Source organism: Ornithorhynchus anatinus, chromosome 15 (genome assembly GCF_004115215.2).
Source record: "Ornithorhynchus anatinus isolate Pmale09 chromosome 15, mOrnAna1.pri.v4, whole genome shotgun sequence".
Lineage (NCBI taxonomy): Eukaryota > Metazoa > Chordata > Mammalia > Monotremata > Ornithorhynchidae > Ornithorhynchus > Ornithorhynchus anatinus.
Genome location: NC_041742.1, coordinates 25,476,051 through 25,497,727, shown reverse-complemented (window position 1 = coordinate 25,497,727; position 21,677 = coordinate 25,476,051). Strand labels below are relative to the sequence as shown.

The 21,677-nt window shown below is 50.4% G+C and overlaps 1 protein-coding gene across 1 annotated transcript; it reads right to left on the bottom strand.

The window, feature by feature from the left end:
* Positions 1–3,822: 3,822 nt before the first annotated feature.
* ASMTL (acetylserotonin O-methyltransferase like) lies at positions 3,823–21,055 on the bottom strand. The gene is made up of 13 exons (XM_007672858.3): positions 20,896–21,055; positions 17,222–17,353; positions 16,305–16,352; positions 14,300–14,364; positions 12,922–12,983; positions 11,765–11,873; positions 10,946–11,282; positions 8,607–8,769; positions 7,795–7,955; positions 6,431–6,554; positions 5,683–5,826; positions 4,839–4,961; positions 3,823–4,308 (listed from the first exon to the last, which is right to left on the bottom strand). The coding sequence occupies exons 1-13, from the start codon at positions 20,986–20,988 to the stop codon at positions 4,079–4,081; spliced, it is 1,791 nt and encodes a 596-aa protein (XP_007671048.2). The 5' UTR covers positions 20,989–21,055; the 3' UTR covers positions 3,823–4,078.
* Between the last annotated feature and the right edge of the window lie 622 nt (positions 21,056–21,677).

The window sequence follows — 21,677 nt, the reverse complement described above, 5'->3', positions numbered from 1 at the left end:
TCATGCGTAAAATGGGGGTGAAGACCGGGAGCGTGGGACAACCTGATGACCTCGCGTCCACCCCGGCGCTTAGAACAGTGCGTGGCACGTAGTAAGCGCTTAACAAATACCGTCGTCCTCGATAATGTTGTTCTAACACCTAAACAAGGTATTCTGTTGTATTGTACTCTCCCAAGAGCTTAAGGCGCTCAATAAATGCCCCCGCTGAGGATGACGCAGCGGGACTGGAACCCAGGTGGCCTGATTCCCAGTCTTGTGGGGGGTTTTCTACTGGCTGGGTGAGGGGAGGGCTGGGGGGCGGGGAAGGGGGTGGAACCTGGGATGGGGACATAGCCTATGATCAGACTGCTGGGGGAGGGGCTTTGGACTGGGCGCGGGGCCTGGGGGCGGCGTTCAGAGCTCCCACTCCACTCTGCAGCCTTTAACTTGCCTTCTGATGCTATTTATTAAGCGCCTCTTATGTGCCAAGCACTGCACTGAGCGCTGGGGCGGATCCCAGCCCATCTGTCCCACAGGGGGCTCGCGGGCTCAGGAGGAGGGAGGACAGGGGTTCCATCCCCAGGTCGCAGGTGCAGGAACGGAGGCCCAGAGAAGCCAAGTGACCTGGCCAAGGTCACACAGCAGACATGGGGCGGAGCCGGGATTAGAACTCAGATCTTCTGACCGTAAACTCGTTGTGGGTATGGAATGTGTCTGTTTACTCCTCTATTGGCCTCTCCCAAGTGCTTAATACAGTGCTCTACACACAGTAAGCGCTCAAAAAGACGACCGACTGACTCTGACTCTCAGGCCCCGGGCTCTTTCCAGAATCAACAACAGTGTGAAGTCACTTGACCTTGGCCAAGTCACTTCACTTCTCTGGGCCTCAGTTCTGTCATCTGTAAAATGGGGAGTAAGACTGGAAGCCTCACATGGGACAGGGACCGTGTCCAACCTGATTAGCTTGGATCTACCCCAGTGCCTAGTACAGTGCCAGGCACATTTATTCATTCAGTCGTATTTATTAGGCTCTTACTGTGTGCAGAGCACTTGGGCAGTTGTCCATCACTTAGCCGCAGCTGATAAGAGGTCACAGATGGAGCGAGTCTCGGCGTGGGAGTGGGATGGACACGAGGCCGGAGGGGGGACGGTGACGGGGGCGGGGGAAACCAGGTCACCTCCGCGCCCTTCGGACTCTGCCTTAGACGCTCCACGTGGAAACTGACAGAAAATCAAACACGGCCTTTGGGAGTCAGTTTCCCAACAAACCTTCCCGACCGACAAGCCCCCACAAGCGGGGAAGCAGAATGGCTTAGTGGATAGCGCCCGGGGCCTAGGAGTCAGACGACCTGTTTTTTTGTCAAATGATCCGCGTCGGGCGCCGCCTGTGTGCCAGCCACCGTATCGACCACTGCGGTGGATACAGGCAAAACGGGTTGGATACTTGCCTTTCCGCACGGGCTCACAATCTTTAATCCTTATTTTACAGATGAGGGAACTGAGGCCCAGAGAAGTGAAGTGACTTGCCCTGAGTCGCCCAGCAGACAAGTGGATTAGAACCCAGGACCTCTGACTCCCAGGCACGTTTCTCTTGCCACCAGGCCACAATGCTTCTCTATCTTGGGTTCTAATTCCGGCCCTGCCACTCTATCCTACTCTCCCAAGTGCTTAGCGCTGGGTTCCTCACACGTTAAACGGCGAATAGGTATGTTTGATTGGAAATAACTTCCCTCCCCGTGGCCTTTGGCCTTGTTTGCTTTCTGGTTGTTGTTCTCATCCTCCCAGAGGAAGAAAATCGATGGTGGGGGGGCAGGTCTGGGGACTGATTTCAGATTCACTAGGTTCTTTTTGGTTCATCCCCTTCCAGCCTCAGACTAAACTAGGAACAGGATGACGGGGGTGTGAGGGGAGTTGCATGGGGAGCACATTTCCTTTGTTTGTCTTAATGTCGTTTGTCTAGTGCTTACTATTGCCAGGCACTGTACTAAGCACTGGGGTGGATACAGGCTTATCGGGCTGGTCACAGTCCCTGTCCCCACTTTACGGATGATGGGACTGAGGCCCAGAAAAGTTAAGAGAAGCAGCGTGGCTCAGTGGAAAGAGCCCGGGCTTGGGAGTCAGAGGTCATGGGTTCGAATCCCAGCTCTGCCACTTGCCAGCTGTGTGACTATGGGCAAGTCACTTATCTGTGCCTCAGTTCCCTCATCTATAAAATGGGGATTGTGAGCCCCACGTGGGACAACCTGATCACCTTGTATCCCCCAGCGCTTAGAACAGTGCTCTGCACATAGTAAGCGCTTAACAAATATCAAGATTATTAAGAAACTTGCTCAAGGTCACTGTACCGGCAAGTGACAGATCTGGGTTTAGAACTGAGGACTTATCGTCTGATTCTAATTCTGACTTCTAAAGGTCTTTTATCTTTCCTACCTGAGTGAAGAGCAATAAGAGGAGGTGGAAGTAGGAATTATTTTCACTTTGCAGAAAAGTAGAACAGAAGGACGTGCCCTAGTGGGTAGAGCCCAGGCCTGGGAGTCAGAAGGACCTGGGTTCTCTCCCTGGCTCTGCCACTTATCTCCTGTGTGACCCTGGCCAAGTCACTTCGCTTCTCTGGGCCTCGGTTGCCTCCTCTGTCAAATGGGGATTGAGACTGTGAGGCCCATGTGGGACAGGGACTGTCCCCAACCTGATGAGCTTGTTTCTACCCCGGCGCTTAGCACGGTGCTCGGCCCATAGCAAGCGTCACACAAATATCATTAGAAACAAACGCAGATTTTGTTTCAAACAATCTTTTTTTACTGAAAATCCTCTTGGATTTGATTGTTTAGATCTGGAGGTGGCAGGCATTTAAACCATTTCCCAAACTTCTGAACCCAGCAGCAGTGACGAGTTTACACAGCGATGGGAAGCATAAGTTCCGGGCATTCAACTTTGGCTCGTGAGTGGATCGCGGGGCCGGGGGGGGCGGAGGCGCGGCAGGGTCAGAGTCCAGAAGCGAGTCTGTACATCCCCAGAAAGATGCCCAGGGGAACAAGCGGGGGTTGGTGGAGGAGGTGCCTGGATTCCTCTTCGAATGCGCTAGGCTTGAGGAGGCCATGAGGCCAAGGAGGCTACAGCAAAGACTCTGCCTCCTGGACTTCCAGGACATAATAATAATAACTATAGTATTTGTTAAGCACTTACTATGTGCCAAGCACCGTGCTAAGCGCTGGGATAAATACAAGATCATCAGGTTGGACACAGTCCCTGTCCCACTTGGGGCTCCCAGTCTTGACCCCCGTTTTACAGCTGAGAGAACTGAGGCACAGAGAAGTGACGTGACTTGCCCGAGGTCACACAGCAGACAGGTGGTGGGGTCGGGATTAGAACCCAGGTCCTCTGGCTCTTTCCATTAGGCCATACTGCTTCTCATCAAGATATCAGGCACCCTGGGGCCTGGGCAAACTCAGCTCCTTGTGATCAGGGAATGTATCTGTTATATTGTTCTCCTGTCCTCTCCCAGGCGCTCAGTACAGTGCTCGGCACACAGTAAGTGCTCACTAAATACCCTTGACTGACTGATCCTTTGGGAGGGGTGGAGTGGGGACGGAGGATGGGATTCGGGGCGCGGGAGGCTGAAGAAGGGCAGGGGGCGGCTCCTGGAGGTTGGAAGGGTCAGAGGTGGGTGAAGCTAGAGGGGGGGAGGATCCGATGGCAGTGGTCTTTACTGAGCGATTACTGTGCGCAGAACATTCATTCAATAGTATTTATTGAGCGCTTACTATGTGCAGAGCACTGTACTAAGCGAGCACTGTACTAACCACTTGGGAGAGGACAATGCAAGAGTTAGGCAGGTTTCCTGCCCATAATCGATTAATCAATCAGTGGTATTTACCGGGCGCTTACCGTGCTCAGAGCACCGTACTAAGTGCTTGGGGAGTCCAGTACAACCACAGAACCAAAACGTTCCCTGAGTGGGGACACACCCCACCCGACCCACCCCGGCTAGGGCCTTTTTCCTCAGCCAGATGAATCCACCACCAACTGAGCAGTTTTCCTTTCAGTCCAACAGGCAGTGACCATCCCTCTCCTCCCGCCCCCTCCCCTCAAACAGTCCCCCTCAGTGCTGGCAGGGTGTCTTCAAAGCCAAGATGGCATCCAGGAAGTTCCCGGTGCCCTCGACTTGCAGTTGGGTGAAGCCGTGGGGGGCCAGCAGGCGGGCGTAGTGGGTGCGGCTCCGCAGCGGGCCGGGGCCCGGGCCCCCGCTGAGGCGGTGGAGGGCGGCGCGGGCCGGCCGGCGACGGCTTCTCTCCTCGCCCGCCAACGTTTCCACCACCAGGAGACCGCCGCCTGCAGCCGCGGGAAAAACGACCCGGACACGCTTCTGGGATTACTGACCCCACCGGTCCCCGGTGGACGGGACCGGATCGGATGGGTTGGGGGGCTATTTTTCCTTACTATCTCCCTCTCTTTTCTTTTTTTTTCTCTTTTCCCACCTCTTTTTTCGCTCTCTCTTGTTCTTTTTTTCCGTTCTCCTTTTTCTCCTTCTGTCTTTTTTTCTCTCTTGCTTTCTTTCTCTTCCTCTCCTTTTCCCTTTTTTCTTCCTCTGTCTTTTTTTACTTCTCACTCCCCCCATCCCTCTCTCTCTCTCTCCCTTGGAAAGTGAGCTACCCCTCACCCCCCGGTGCCATCTTGGGGCCAAGGTCTTGTGCCCTGCTCAGACAACAGTGCCTCTCCCACCTCACCCAAACCCCCTGAAGAAACAGATAGAGGCCACCGCCTGTAGCCCAGCCCCTTAAATTGGCATCTCTGAGGGATACGGGGAGGGATTAAGGCACAAACAAACCCAGAACAGCATTTCAACAGGTGGAGAGCCTCACCTGGCTTACACACAGCCGATATTCGGCTTAATAATGCCTGGATTTGGTCCTCGGACAGGTCCTGCAGGATTCTCGAGAGGATGTAAAGGTCGGCTTCGGGGAGAGCGTCTTGGAAGAAATCACCTAGGTAGGCAAACGCGCATTTGCTAGGAGGCGGTTCAGCTGGCTGGAACTCTAACTGTGGCATCTGGTATTTCTTAAGCGCTTACTATGGGCCAGGTACTGTACTAAACACTGGGGTAGATACTAGTTAATCAGGGTGGACGCAGTCCCTGACCCACAGTGGGCTCACAGTCTGAATCCCTATTTTACAGATGAGGTAACTGAGACCCTGAGAAGTGAAGTGACTCACCCAAGGTCACCCTGATGGTAAGTGGCGGAGCCGGGATGAGAACCTAGGTCCTTCTGACTCCCAGGCCCGGGCTCCAGGTGCTAGGCCAAGTGGCTTCTACCATGACGGTCGGTACCGTCTTGGGCCTAATGACCCGCCACTGGTAGATCAACATTCAGCTTGAAGGTCCTGAGGTGACCGGGTTTCGATGTCTTTAATCCGACCACAAAGACAGTGCGGGGTCCTGGGAGTCAGGAGACCCGAGTTCGGATCCCGCCTCTGCCATTTCCCTGCCTTGTGATCTTAGGGAATTCTCCGGGCCTCCGTTTTCTCATCTGTAAGATGGAGGCGAGTCACCCGTTCTCCTTCCACCTCAGACGACGAGCCCCGTGAGGGAGAGGGTCTGTGTCCGACTGGCTTACGTTGTAGCTACCCCAGTCCTTATCGTGGTGTTTACCACATGGAAAGCATTTAATTCCATTATGATTATTTTTAGTAATAGTAGTGGTTTACCCGACACGAATGTGATTCCCGGGGGCTGGTGACCACCCGGATAAAAGGCGGAAACGTTTTCGATGATCTCTGGGAGGTCAAACACCGTCACTTTCAGGCTGGGATAATTCTGCTGAAGTGCACATGCCAGAGCCCCAGTGCAACCTGGGGAAAAAAAAAACAACGCCACCGATATAATAGCCCAAAGCATTTTGCTGGTATTTACCTGTATGGAAGCACAATAGTCAGGCACTTAGTCCAGTGCTTTGCACACAGTAAGCGCTCTATAAACACGACTGAATGAATGAGCGGTCAGAGCCTTGAATTGCGCCTCTTTCTCTCTCCGATCCACCCCTCTGAGCTCTTTTGCCTCGTAGGTCCATAGCTGTATTTTATTTATTTCTATTTATGTCTGTCTCCCCCTCTTGTCTGTAAGCTCATGGTAGGCAGGGAATGTGTCTGTTTATTGTTCTATTGTACTCTCCCAAGCGCTTAGCATAGTGCTCTGCACACAGTAAGCGCTCAATAAATACGATTAAATGAATCATAAGGAGAAAACGAAAACCTTTTCATTCCCCCTGCCTGTCTTCTCAGGGACACTGGCATATTAATAATTGTGATATTTGTTAAGCGCCTAGTAGCTGAGACCGGTAGTCAGGGCCGGATGCCTTTTTTTTTTCTTTCCTGGTATTGGTTAAGCACTATGTGCCAGGCACTGTACTAAGCGCTGGGAGAGTTACAAGATCATCAGGATGGACACGGTCCTTACCTCCTAGGTCACAGGCAGAGCGGAAGCGGGACAGATCGAAGGCGGTGGCCACGTCCCCCGCACCCAGCCGGGCCGTCCAGTGCATGGCGCTCATCAAGCAGCCTCTGGCCTCCGTGCTGTCGTCCTGAACGTTCCACACGGCAGGTCAGACGCCAGTGAGCCCTCGCCCCGCCGCCTCCCGGCCCTCACCACCGTATGAAGGGGAACCTGGCACCCCCCGAGGGCAGAGCTCTAGCGGAGCGCTCAGTACCGTGTTCTGCGCCTAGTTCCCGCTTAATGACATACTCACTTTGTTCATTCCCGCCCCCCTCAGCCCTACAGCGCTTACGTCCATATCTGCCATTTCTTTGTTTCCACTGAGGTCTGCCTCCCCATCTAGACCCTAAGCTCGTTGTGAGAAAGGAATAGTACAGAGTAAGCGCTTAACAAATACCACAATTAGCCCTATAAGCCATCTGCTGGAGTTGTAAATCCTTACCACCCCAGCTCTTGCTGTGGCCTATCCGGTCGGCTCATCCCTCTTCCTGTCCTACTGAACCCATCGTCATGGGAAGCTGCGTGGCCTAAAGGGTAGAGCCCGGACCTGGGAGTCAGAAGAATCTGGGTTCTCATCCTGGCTCCACCACTTGTCCGCTGTGTGACTTTGGGTAAGTCACTTCCCTTCTCTGAGCCTCAGTTCCCTCATCTGTAAAATGGGGCTTAAGGCCATGAGCCCCAAGTGGGACAGGGATTGCATCTGGTGGCAGACAAGTGGTGGAGCAGGAATTAGAATCCAGACACCGGGCCCGTGCTCTACCTCCACTAAGGTCAGGCTGCTCCTCGGCAGTCTTTTCATTCCTTCATTCGGTCGTATTTAATGAACGCTTACTGCGTGCAGAGCACTGTACTAAGCGCTTGGAAAGTGTCTTTTGGAGTCATGACCACTCTCTTAGCTCTAGACTGGAAGCTTCTTGTAGGCAGGGACGTGTCTGCTAATCCTGTTGGTCGTCCTCTCCCAAACGCTTAATCCAGCGCTCTGCACAGTAAGTGCTCAAAAAATAGCACTGACTGTGGGCAGGGAATGTGTCTGCCAGTTCTGTTACACTGGACTCTCCCAAGTGCTCAGTCCAGTGCTGTGCACACAGTCAGCGCTCAATAAATACCACTGTTGGCTTAAATTTGAAATATTCATTCATTCCATAGTATTTATTGAGCGCTTACTATGTGCAGAACACTGTACTAAGCGCTTGAATTGAGCGCTGACTGGGGCAGAGCGCTGGACTGAGCGCTCGGGAGGGTCCGATACAACAATAAACGGACACGTTCCCTGCCCACGACGAAATTACACTGGCTGGAACAAACGGAGCCTCCTTCTTCTCCAGTACCTGAAGCGGATCCCGTGTCTCACTGGGCCCGCCTTTGACCGTCGATTCCAAGTGCGTAAAGACTGGCCAGAAATAGTCATTCGAGTGGACGACGTAGCCATGAAGCGAGCGGTCACTGTCGGACACCAGGTACGCGTTGGCCAGTTCCGTGTTGCTGTAGCCTGGAAAACCATGTCCGATCTCAGGAAGAATAATGAGTAACAATAATAATGATAATGGCGATGGGTTCTGTTCAGCGCTTACTTGGTGTTAAGCACTGTTCGAAGTGCTGGGGTAATACAAGGTAATCTGGACGGACACAGTTCCTGACCCACATGGGGCTCACAGTCTTAATCTCCATATTACAGAGTCATTCGCTCATTCGATCGAATTTATTGAGCGCTCACTGAATGCAGAGCTCTGAATAAGCACTTGGGAGAGTCCAGTAGGACAATAGACAGAAACATTCCCTGCCCACAATGAGCTCACAGTCTAGAGGGGGAGAGAGACGGAGAAGGGAAGTCGGTCAGTGGTATTTATTGAGCACTTATTATGTGCAGAGCACTACACTCGGCGCTTGGGAGAATACAATATCTGATGATCTCGTATCTTAGAGTGGTGCATGGGACATAGTAAGAACAGTGGTGTGTGGGACATATTAAGCGCTTAAAAAATACCACCATTATTACCATTAATATTATTACAATCCAACAGAGTTGGTAGACACAGTGACTCGCCCAAGATCACCCAGCAGCCAAGGGGATTAGAACCCAGGACTTTCTGACTCAATAAACAGTGGCGGGAATCATCCGAACGGCAGGAAGACGTCGTACCTCGCTGGGTTTTGTGGAGAAGCCCCAAGGCGGTGCAGGCCTGGAGGAGCCCGTCGGTCCCTTGAGCGGATGCTTTGATCTCCCGGGCCACCTGTGAGGCATCCAGTACACTCCCGCCGCTCAGCAGATCGAACAGCTTCAGCTTGGAGGCTACGAACAGGGCCTGCTCCGGGAACAGACCCCCACCCTCAGCTCCTTCTCCGGGGGGCCCGGCTGCCCCTCGGACGATGTTCCGACCCCCGCCAAGGTGCCAGGACACTGGGAGGGCACCTTCTTTATACTGTCCTTTCCCAAGTGCTTAGTACAGTGCTCTAGCACATAGCGCTCAATAAATACCACAGATGGATTGATTTGGGTTTTTTCAACCATAACGACACTGGGACAATGATTTCTCGGTGTGTCCGGGGATGTGTCTGTTGTATTGTGTCATCCTCTCCCAAGTGCTTAGTGCAGTGTTCTGCATACAGTAAGTGCTCAGACTCGAAGCAGGGTGACCTAGTGGATGGAGCCCGGGCCGGGGAATCAGAAGGACCTGGGTTCTAATCCCCGCTCCGCTCCTCATCTTGGATGCCTCACTTCTCTGGGCCTCAGTTCCCTCTGGCCTCCTCTCCCTGCTCTCCCCCGTAAGAGACCTAGAACAATCAATGTTTTCCACTTGGAGCCAAAGCTTCCACACCTGAGGCAGATAAAAGGCGGGGTCCCTTCGAATGGGGAGGAGCCAGGCAAAAAGCACCTGGAGCAGAAACGGTGAAGAAGAGCAGCAGGAAAGCAGCAGAAGGCAACAGCATTTGGAAGGAGAAACAAGAAGCATTGGCAGGACGGGCTCCCTTGACCAGCACTGGACCGCTGGTGGAGTGGAATGAGTGAGTGTGTGTATGCGTCACTCCCTTGCAAGTTGGTAAAATTAAGTAAAAAAACTTTCCGGGATAACGTTGGGGATCAGAGGTACGGTTTGTCTGCACTACATGTCACCGAGGCTCCCCGGGTTCAGGAAGGTCCTGGTTGGTACCAGCCGGTGGGGGCAGCTCACAATGCTATCTACCCCAAGGCACAGTACAGTACCTAGCACACAGTAAGCGCTTAATAAATACCACAGTTATTATTAGGTGGCTTCTCGAAGATTAACTTGTATCTATCCCAGCACTTGTACTGTGCCTGGGGCATAGTTAAGTGCTTACCACATTCCACCATTATTATGTGGATTCTCGATTAAGTTGTGTCTACCCCAGCACTTAATACAGTGCCTGGCACATAGTAAGTGCTTAACAAATACCACCATTATATGTGGCTTCTCGATGAGCTTGTATAATAATAATGGTATTGGTGCCAAGCACTGTTCTAAGCGCTGTATCCACCCCAACGCTTAGTGCAGTGCCTGGCACATAGTAAGCACTTAACAAATACTATTAACTGCCTTCCCCCTCTAGATTGTGAGCTCGTTATAGGCGGGGAACGGGTCTACTAACTGTGGAAGCCCAGAGGTCTAGGCCTTGCATTAGCCTCTTCTCATCCAACTGTTCCCCCTGAGCTGTTCCGTTTCTAGGTCGGTTGGACGGTCTCATAACCAGCCTGGTTTAAATGAACAAGGGTCTCTCTGGTAATAAGAGATCCTAGATGTGGTAGAATACCAAGGAACGGAACTTGTGAGGAGCCGTAAATTTAGGCCTGGACTAAATTAAGCCAAACCTCCCGCCTTTTTCATCAAAGCCGGCAGGTCAGGACTCCTCCTCTCTCCTTTGTTCTGTCCCATCTAGGTTATCTATCTGTTTATCGGGGAGCTTTGATTTGTCAAGGGCCTGAGGCAGGAAGAAGCCAGGTCAGGATTACTAACCTGCTTATCAGTAGTGTTTGCCCAGATCCTTAGAATGGAGAAAACCAGGCTGGGCTTTAATGATTACCTCAAGTAGAATTTACTGCTGTTTGAATTAAGGAATATAAAGAGGATTAGTGCTCTTTGATCATGTGTGAAGCTAGGATTCTGTTACCAATTGTATCTAAAGAAACTCTGTAGTGCTTGAAGTCAAGGAGGCCGTGACTAGCAGGTTGGAAACAGTCCCTGTCCCACGTGGGGCTCACCGTCTTAATCCCCATTTTACAGATGAGGAAACGGAGGCCCAGAGAAATGAAGTGACCTGCCTCAGGTCACACAGCAGACAAGCGGCAGAGCGGGGATTAGAACCCAGGTTCTTCTGACTCCCAGGCCCGGGGTCTGTCCGCTAAGCCGTGGTGCTTCTCTTCCTCCCCACCCCTGGGGCTTTCGGTCTTCCCTTGAGGCTTGTTTACTCACCCCCCCCCCACCGACGCGGCACCCCCGGACCCCGGGGGCCCTCCGGAGTTACCTTAGAGGCCCGGAAGCCGTCGATGAGGTCCAGGAGGAAGGCGGGAAATCCGGCCTGCCCTTCCTCTCCCGGGGTCCGCTGGCAGTGGGCCGAGGCCGGAGGCTGGGCGGGTTGACCGTCCGAGGACGCGAGGGGCGGGAGGCTGGGACCGTCTTCCCGCCCCAGGGTCTCAGGGGTCCCTCCAGGCGGGGCGGGGAGTCTTGGGGCCGGGTACAGGGCCGCCAGCTGCTTGCAGAAGCGGTTGAGAGGGAAGCCCACCACATTGAGGAAATCTCCATGCACGGACTCCACCAGCATGCCCCCGAGAGCCTGGATCCCGTACCCGCCGGCCTTGTCCCTGAGGAAACCGACCAAGGGGAGGATTGAGGATGAGGAAGGGAAGGGGGAACGTGCCGAGGCGTTAAGGAGGAAGGAGGCCCCCTTGCTCACGCAGGGCTGCACAGAGAGTTCGGTTGTTTCAGGTAATCCCCAAGGCATCTTCGACGTTTTATTCAAATCACTCGAATAATGAGATTTGCTACACGCTTCCAGCTGCTAAAGACCAGTTCACTGGTGGACAGGTAATATGTTGTCTACCAACTCTGTTATACCATACTCTCCAAAGCACTTAATGCAGTGCTCTGCACACGGTAAGTGCTGAACAGGTACGATCGACCGACCGGGAATCGGGCGCGGGATCTTAGATCGTGGGGTCCTTCTGGGACTCGGCGTTTGCGTCTTCGAGATCCCGCCCTCAGGGGTTCGTTCGTTTCCCTCAGAGATGGAATCAGACATGGAGGCCTGAGGGAAATGCGGTCCCCGTGGTGCGGCCCCACCTACATGGGCTCTCCGCTGTGGATGTAGTCCCACAGCAGCTCCTCGGACAGCTCTGAGAACTTCACGGTCGTCTCTTCGTGGAACTGGGACACTTCGGTTGTGAGTTCATTATCTGCAATGGCAAAAACCTGGACTTGGCTTTTCCCACAGAAGTATGGTCCTCTGAGGAAGTTTCCCAGGCCTTTGATATGTACATCTAGAGAGATCGTGCCACCTTGCCTGCTGCTTGACTCCCAGAGTCCTTCATCTTGGAGTAGGCCCTTGATAAATTAATCCAGGGGGATCATGCCACAGTGTCTGCTGGGAGTGTTTTAACTAGTTCTTAACACGGGCTGGAATTCCCTCCCCCTTGGACGCCTTACTAAAATCTCATCTCCTCCAAGAGGCCTTCCCCGACTAAGCTCTCCCCTCCCCTCCTTCTGCATCACCCTAACACTTGGATTTGCACCCTTTACTCACCCCTCCCTCAGCCCCACAACAATTATGTCCGTATTTATAATTTATATCTGTCTCCCCTTTTGGACTATAAACTCATCGTGGGCAAGGACTAGTGGCTACAGAGTCTGTTATATTTTAAACCTCCCAAGGGCTTTGTACAGTGCTCTGCACACAGGAAGTGCTCAGTAAACACTGTTTAACTCCCAGGGACTCTCGGGCCCATGCCGTATCCACGCAGCAGTTTTTTCGGTAAAAGATGAAATCAAGTCCAACCTGATTAATTTGAATCCACCCCAGCACTTAGAACAGCTTGGATAAAGGGAGACAGCATGGCCCAGTGGAGAGAGCCCGAGAAAAGGACCTGGGTTCTGGTCCCGGCTCTGCCATTTGTCTGCTGGGTGACTTTGGCCTAGTCACCTCACTTGTCTGGGCTTCTGTTACCCCCACTGTAAAATGGGGATTCAGACTGAGCCCCATGTGAGACATAGACTGAGTACAACTGATTAGCTTAGTACTGTGCCTGGCATATAGAAAGCGCTTAAGAAATATGATTTAAAAAAACCACAAAAAAACAGCGTGTGACATATAGTAAGTGCTTAATGATACCATAAAATAAAAAAAACAGTCCCTCTGGAACCTGGGCCTATTTTCAGAATGCTCTTTCCCACAAATGATACACATACGAATTTTGAAAAAACAAAAAACAAAAAAAACCCGGTTACCTTTGCTGCTACAGTGAACTATAGCAACCCCTGTAAACACACTGTGCTCTCTCCCATTCAGCCTAAAAGACAGGAAAAAAAAGGGTCTCACTCTGGTAGTCCATTTCTCAAACCAAGATTTTTGAAAACACAGACCTCTACCCTTCTAGTGGATAGGGCCTGGGAGTCAGAAGGACTTGGATTCTAATCCTGGCTCTGTCCCTTAATATTACTGTTGATATTTTCTAAGCGCTTGTCTGTTGGGTGAGTCACTTCAATTCTGTGTACCTCAGTGACCTCATCTGGAAAATGGGGATGAAAACTGGGAGCCCCATGTGGGATAAGGAATGACCTGATTAGCTGATATCTACCCCTGTGCTTAGTACAGTGCCTAGTACATAGTAAGCACTTAAATACCTGCAGTTAGACCCCATTCCTGACCTCAGGCACCTTACTATCTAGAGAGAGGAGGCCAACACTAAAATAAACAGGCAGTGTGAGGGAAGGCACGATGTCCTAGTGGAAAGAGCACAGGGCTGGGAGTTGGAGAACCTGGGTTCTAATCCCCACTCCGCCAATTATCTGCTGTGTGACTTTGAGCAAGTCACTTCACTTTATCATGCCTCAGTTCCATCATCTGTAAAAGGGGGACTGAATCCTCTGACTTAAACCGAAAGTCCCATTCTAGACAGGGACTGTGTCCAAATTGATTACCTTGAACCTTAGCTCTTAGAACTACACTGTACCACATGCCTGGGAAAGTGCAAAAGAATCAGTAGGTCTGATACCTGCCCTCGAGGAGCTTACAATCTTCAATTATCCACCCTCCTCCGTGTCAAACAAAACTGCACCGTTGACTTTAAAGCTCTCAATCATCTTGCCCCCTCCTTCCTCACCTCACTGCTTTCCTACTCCAACCCAGCTCGCACACTTTGCTCCTCTAATGCCAACCTATTCACTGCACTTCGATCTCGTCTGTCTCGCTGCCAACCTCTCGCTCACGTCCTGCCTCCGACCTGGGACACCCTCCCTCTTCATAGCCAACAGACAACCACTTTTCCCTGCTTTAAAGCCTCATTAAAGGCACATCTCCAAGAGGCCTTCCCTGACTGAGCCCTCCTCTCTTCTCCCACTCCTTTCTGCATCACTCTGACTTGCTCCCTTTATTCACCCCTCCCTCAACCCCACAGCACTCATGTCCCTACCCTTAATTTATTTATAATGATGTCCGTCTCCCCTCTAGACTCCTTGTGAGTGGGGAACTTGTCTACAAACCCTGCTGGATTATCCTCTCTGAGCACTCGGTCCAGTGCTCTGCACACAGGAAGCCCTCATCAAACACCATTGATCAATGGCTTGTTACAAACCCAAATTTTTCTCATCCCTGGACAACACTGACCTTGAAAGCATGTTGTAGGCATCTTGCTTATCAACTGGTTTCTCCAAAATCAGTCCTTCCACTGCCTGAAAGGAAGAGAGGATGGGAGAAATATGCTCATTTGCACATTGAGTCATGATGGTCTAACAAAGTATTTACTTTTCAATTTATCCATCATAATGTCTGCAAAAGGCACTAGCCTAATAATAATAATGATTACAGCAGTGCTTGACCCAGAATAAATTTGTAACAAATACCATAAAAATGGTAATTATGATTATGATATTTAAGTGTTTCCTATGTTTCAAGGGCTGTTATAAGCACTGGAGAAGATACAAGATAAGCAGCAGGTTGGGCATAGTCCCTGTCCCACCTGGGGCTCACAGACTAAGTAGGAGGTAGAATGGATATCTAATCCTTATTTGACTGTTGAGGAAACTGAGGCCCAGTGAAATGACTTGCCCAAAGTCCTCTAACTCCTGGCCTGGGTTCTTTCCACTAGGCCACACTGCTTCCAAGGAGGTCTAGGGGAAGCTGGGATAGAGACAAGGTAATCAGGTCCCGTCAGGCCTAGTGCTATGGGAATTCAGAGCTTCATCTCTCATAGCGTTAGAGTTCATTCACTTGTATTTATTGACTGCTCACTGTGTGCAGAGCACTGTACTGAGCGCTTGAGAGAGTACAATAGAAAAATAGAGACACATTCCCTGCCCACAACAAGTTTAGAGTTCTTCAACTAAGAAGCTCAGCTTACTCCCTTCAACCATAAAGATCCAGAGATGATGAAGCTTCCTTTGCACATGTCTAACCACAAAGGGTGTGGGTGGAAAATCGCTGCTGCTTGAGTTTGTTGAGCTTACAGTTCTCCAGATAATAACGGCAGCAGCAGTAATAATAATAAAAAATCATTATAATAATAGTTTCGGTTAAGCCCTTTTTTATTTCTTTTTTTATGGTCTTTGTTAAGCACTATGTGCCAGGCACTGTACTAAGTACTGGGGTAGAAATAAGATACGTTGGGCACAGTCCGTGTCCCACATGGGGCTCACAGTCTCCATCCCCATTTCACAGATAAGAAGACGGCTCTTATTGTATGCCAAACAGTGAGAGCCCTGGCCCGAGTCCCCATTATTCAGCTGGGGAAACTGAGGCCCAGAGAAGGGAAATGACTCATCTGAGGTCACGCAGCAGGCTACACAGGGTCTCCTGCTCCTCAGGCTGCCCCATGTGGGACTTGAGTGACGGCTGACCTAAGTCCAAGTGACCCCTGGGTTTCCATGTCCAACCACTGCTCCTGTCTCACCGGGGATGGCCAATGGAGCAAAGCCAATAATAATAATGATTGTTGTCGTATTTAAGTGCTTACTATAGGCCGGCTACTGTACTAAACACTGGGGTGGCTAGAAGCTAATCAGGTTGGACACGATCCCCGTCCCACGTGGGGCTCAGTCTTCAGCCCCGTTTTACAGATGAGGGAACTGAGGCCCAGAGAAGTGAAGTGACTTGCCCAAGGTCACCCAGCAGACAAGTGGAGGAGGTGGGTTGAGAACCCAGGTCCTCTGACGCCCAGGCCCGGGCTCTATCTGTTAGGCCGTGCTAGGCTGAAAGCCCCACGTGGGAGCTGATCATCTTGTCTCTACCCCAGCGCTTTGTACAGTGCTTGGCACACAGTAAGCGCTTCACAAGTAGATAGAGCACAGGCCTGGGAGTCAGCAGGTCATGGGTGCTAATTCCGTCTCCGCCACTTGTCTGCTGTGGAACCTTGGGCAAGTCAGTTGACTTTTCTGGGCCTCAGTTCCCTCATCCGTAAAAGAGGGATTGAGACGGTGAAGCCCCAGGTGGGTCAGGAACTGTGTCCCACCCCATTTGCTTGTATCCCCCCCGGTGCTTAGTACGTTGCCTGGCGCATAGTTTAAGCGCTCAACAAATACCATAATAATTATTACCACCATTATTTGTTATTACTGCAGATGAATGGAGAGGAGAGGCGGCTCAGGTATCTCAATGAGCGGTGGGCAGAACTTACCACGATCGTGTCTGCTCCTATAACCACATCCGGACTCCTAAAGTCTTTCTGTAACGATTAAACAAACAAACAAAAAAAACCCCACTCTCTGAACATCGAAAATGAAAGCTTCCCACCCCCTGAAATGAGTCAGTGCTATTTACTGAGCGGCCCAAGTAGCCAAATCCTGTGGTTTCCCACACTGGCCTTTACAGTTGCACGTGTGTGCGTAGGTGAATGCCACTGATCAACCAATGAGCACTTCCTAAGTGCAGACCACTGTACTGAGCGCTTGGGAGAGGACATCAGAATTAGCAGACACGTTCCCAGCCCGTAAGATTACAGTCTAGAGGGGCAGACATCAGTCATCATCAGTGGTATTTACTGAGCACTACGTGCAGAGCACTGTACCGAGTGCTTGGAGAACACAAGACAACAGAATTAGTGGACAGACTCCTGTCAGTGGTATCTTTTCGAAGCACAAATGATAACTACGTAGAGCACTGCGCTAAGTGCTTGGAAGAGTACGAGACAACAGAATTCGCAGAGGGATTTTTGTCAGCGGTGTCTTCTCCGAGCACAAATAAATGGATGTTCCCGTGACCCCTGTGAGGGGGAAAGCTTTTTGTCCTACTCCTCCGGGATAAGCGTCGGACATGATTTTATTCCGGCGACTTTGGCGGATCCTGCTGGGTTTTTTTCCCCCTTCCGGTGGCGAGAGACCCCCACCTCCCCAGTGACCCCTCGACGGAGGACGCTGATGAAAGAAGCAGGGCTGCCGTCCTCTCTTCTCTTCCAGTCCCTCAGCTGTGCAAACGTTTCCTCGGGAGAACCGCCGTGTTGACCGCCGGCGGACTACGTGGCGGTCGGAGGAAGGCCCAGGTCGCGGCCCCCCAAACCCCGACCCCTCTCCTCATTTCCCCCCCACACACGCTCACCCGATGCAGTCTGTGAGCCACTTCGAGGGCCTTCTGCTTGGCCGTCTCCAGCGCGTACTCGTAAGGCGCCTCGAACAGAGATTTGTCAAGCGTCTCTTTAAACTTGGACGGGACCACCTCAAACCGCAGGCCCTGGGACCCAAAAGAAAGGGAGATCAATCGATCGATTGGTATTTACTGAATGCTTACCGTGTGGACAGCGCTGTACTACGCTCTTGGGGGAGTAAAGATAGAACAGGCGTATGGAGGAGCAGTACGGTCTAGGGGAGAGACCCCGGGCCTGGAGTTGGAAGGTCCTGGGTTCTAATCCTGGCTCCAGCACTTGTCTGCTGGGAGACATTGGCTGAGTCACTTCACTTCTCAGTTCCCTCACGTATAAAATGGTTGTGGGGAGTGTGTCCACCCCGACTGACATGCATCTAACCCAGCGCTTAGCACAGTGCCAAGCAGCATGGCCTAGGGGCGAGAGCCCGGGCTTGGAGGCAGAAGGCCATGGGTTCTAATCCTGACTTCGCCACTTGTCCGCTGTGTGACCTCGGGCAAGTCACTTGACTTTCCTGGGCCTCGGTTCCCTCATCTGTAAAATGGGATTGAGATCGTGCGCCCCACGGGGACTGTGTCCAGTCCAATTTGCTTGTATCCACCCCAGCGCTTAGTTCAGTGCCTGGCACATAGCGCTTAAGAAGTACCATCACTGTCACTTGTCTGCTGTGTGACCTTGGGCAAGTCACGTCACTTCTCTGTGCCTCATCTGTCAAATGGTGTGGCTCAGTGGAAGGAGCCCAGGCTTGGGAGTCAGAGGTCAATGGGTTGGAATCCTGGCTCTGCCACTTGTCAGCTGTGTGACTGTGGGCAAGTCACTTCACTTCTCTGTGCCTCAGTTACCTCATCTGTTAAATGGGGATTAACTGTGAGCCTCACGTGGGACACCCTGACGACCCTGTGTCTCACCCCCAGCGCTTAAAACAGTGCTCTGCACATAGTAAGCGCTTAACAAATACCAACATTATTATTATTAACATTATTAAATGGAGACGAAGACCGTGCGTGGCTTAGTGGAAAGAGCCTGGGCTTGGGCGTCAGAGGTTGTGGGTTCTAATTCCGGCTCTGCCACTGGTCAGCTGTGTGACTTTGGGCAAGCCACTTTCCTTCTCTGTGCCTCAGTGACCTCATCTGTAAAAATGGGAATTTAAAAAACGTGAGCCCCATGTGGGACAACCTGGTATCTACCCCAGCGCTTAGAACAGTGCTCGGCACATAGTAAGCGCTTAACAAATACCAACATTATTATTATTGCCGTGAGCCCCACCTGGGACGACCTGATGACCTCGTGTCTACCCCCGCCCTTAGAACAGTGCTTAGCACATAGTAAGCGCTTAACAGAGAGAAGCAGTGTGGCTCAGTGGAAAGAGCCCGGGCTTGGGAGTCAGAGGTCATGGGTTCGAATCCCAACTCTGCCACTTGTCTGCTGTGTGACTTTGGGCGAGTCACTTCGCTTCTCTGTGCCTCCGTTCCCTCATCTGTAAAATGGGGGTGAAGACTGTGAGCTTCATGTGGGACAACCTGATTACCCTGTATCTACCCCAGCGCTTAGAACAGTGTTATGCCCTTAGTAAGCACTTCACAAATACCAACGTTATTATTACTTTTAATCAATCATTCATTCAAGGGTATGTACTGAGCACTTATTGTGTCAGAACCCTGCGCTAAGCGCTTGGGAGAATGCGATACAACAGAATCAGCCGACATGAGCTTTCAGGCTAGAGGACAGTTAGGCACGATATTAAACGCTGCGGTTGATACAAGCTAATCGGGTCGATCAGAGTCCCTGTCCCACAGGGGGCTCCCGGTCTTCATCCCCATTTTACAGATGAGGGAACTGGGGCCCAGAGAAGTATAGTGACTTGTTCAAGGTCACACAGCAGACCAGCGGAAGAGACGGCCTTAGATACGAGGTCCTTCAGACTCCCAGGCCCGGGCTCCAGCCAGCGCTTAGAACAGTGCTCTGCACAGAGTAAGTGCTTAACACATACCATCATCATCATTATTAATATATTAAATGAAATAATTAATAGTAGAATAATATATTAATATAGTATATTGACATAATGATGTTGGTTAATATAATAATGTTGGTATGTGTTAAGCGCATTATTATTACCAACATTATGACTGTTACCAACATTATTATATTAATATACTATTATTGTGTCATCATCATTATTACTATATTACCAACAGTATTATTATATTAATATACTATTGTTGTGTCACCATCATCATCATGAATATGTTAAAATAATTAATAGTATAATATATTAATATAGTATATTGATATAATAATGTTGGTTAATATGATAATGTTGGTATGTGTTCAGCGCATTGTTATTACCAACATTATTACTATATTACCAACATTATTATATTAATATACTATTAGTGTGTCACCATCATTATCAATATATTAAATAAAATAATTAATAGTATAATATATTGATATAGTATATCAATATAATAATGTTAATATAATAATGTTGGTATGTGTTAAGCGCATTATTACCAACATTATTACTATATTACCAACATTATTATATTAATATACTATTAGTGTGTCACCATCATCATTATTATCAATATATTAAAATAATTAATATAATATATTGATATAGTATATCAATATAATGTTAATATAATGTTGGTATGTGTTAAGCGCATTATTACCAACATTATTACTATATTACCAACATTATTATATTACTATACTATTAGTGTGTCACCATCATCATTACTATCAATATATTAAATAAAATAATTAATAGTATAATAATATATTGATATAGTATATCAATAGAATAATGTTAATATAATAATGTTGGTATGTGTTAAGCGCATTATTATTACCAACATTGACTATATTACCAACATGATTATATCGATATACTATTATTGTCACCATCATCATTAATATATTAAAATAATTAATAGTATAATAATGTATTGATATAGTATATCGATATAATTACCAACATGATTATATCGATATACTATTATTGTCACCATCATCATTAATATATTAAAATAATTAATAGTATAATATATTGATATAGTATATCGATATAGTCATGTTGGTAATTACCAACATGATTATATCGATATACTATTATTGTCACCATCATCATTAATATATTAAAATAATTAATAGTATAATATATTGATATAGTATATCGATATAATCATGTTGGTAATTATATAGTAATAATACTATATATTATACTATTATGGTCACCATCATCATTAATATATTAAAATAATTAATAGTATAATAATATATTGATAGAGTATATCGATATAATCATGTTGGTATGTGTTAAGCGCATTATTATTACCAACATGATGACTATATTACCAACATTATTACTCTATTAATATACTATTTTAATGAATGTATTAATAATGATAGTGGTGTGTGTTAAGCGCTTATGATTATTAAGCCTGGGGGGCCCACCCGGATGGGCTGGTCTCCACCGCAGCGCTTAGCACAGGGTTTGGCCCAGGACCATCCCGCAGAGGATGCCGGGTAATAATAATAATGATGATGATGTTGGTATTTGTTAAGCGCTTACGATGTGCACAGCACTGTGCTAAGCGCTGGGGTAGGTTAGGGGTGGGGTTACCGCGTTGCTGAGGATCTCCCTGCGGCGGGGGGAGGCGCTGGCCAGCACCACCCGCTTCCGCACCAGCTTCCCGATCACCGGGCTCAGCGCCATGCCACCCCGAGAATCCCCCCAGGATCCCCCCGAGGATTGCCCGCCGGCCCGCTCTGCGCCTGCGCGCCCGGACCCGGGAGGGGGCGGGGCCGCGCTCCGCCAATAGAAACGTCGCAACGGCGCGCGCCGGGCAGGGGGCGTGGGCGGGCTCCGCCAATAGGAACGGCGCGCGCCGGGAGGGGGCGTGGCCGCGCTCCGCCAATAGGAACGTCGCGCGCCGGGAGGGGGCGTGGCCGCGCTCCGCCAATAGGAACGTCGCGCGCCGGGAGGGGGCGTGGCCGCGCTCCGCCAATAGAAGCGTCGCAACGGCGCGCGCTGGGGTGGGGGCGTGGCCGGGCTTCGCCAATAGGAAAGTCGCTCGCCGGGGAGGGGGAGAGGCCGGGCTTCGCCAACAGGAACGGCGCGCTGGGGAGGGGGCGTGGGCGGGCTCCGCCAATAGGAACGTCGCGCGCCGGGAGGGGGCGTGGCCGCGCTCCGCCAATAGAAGCGTCGCAACGGCGCGCGCTGGGGTGGGGGCGTGGCCGAGCTTCGCCAATAGGAAAGTCGCTCGCCGGGGAGGGGGAGAGGCCGGGCTTCGCCAACAGGAACGGCGCGCTGGGGAGGGGGCGTGGGCGGGCTCCGCCAATAGGAACGTCGCGCGCCGGGAGGGGGCGTGGCCAGACTCCGTCAATGGAAACGTCGCTAGCAGG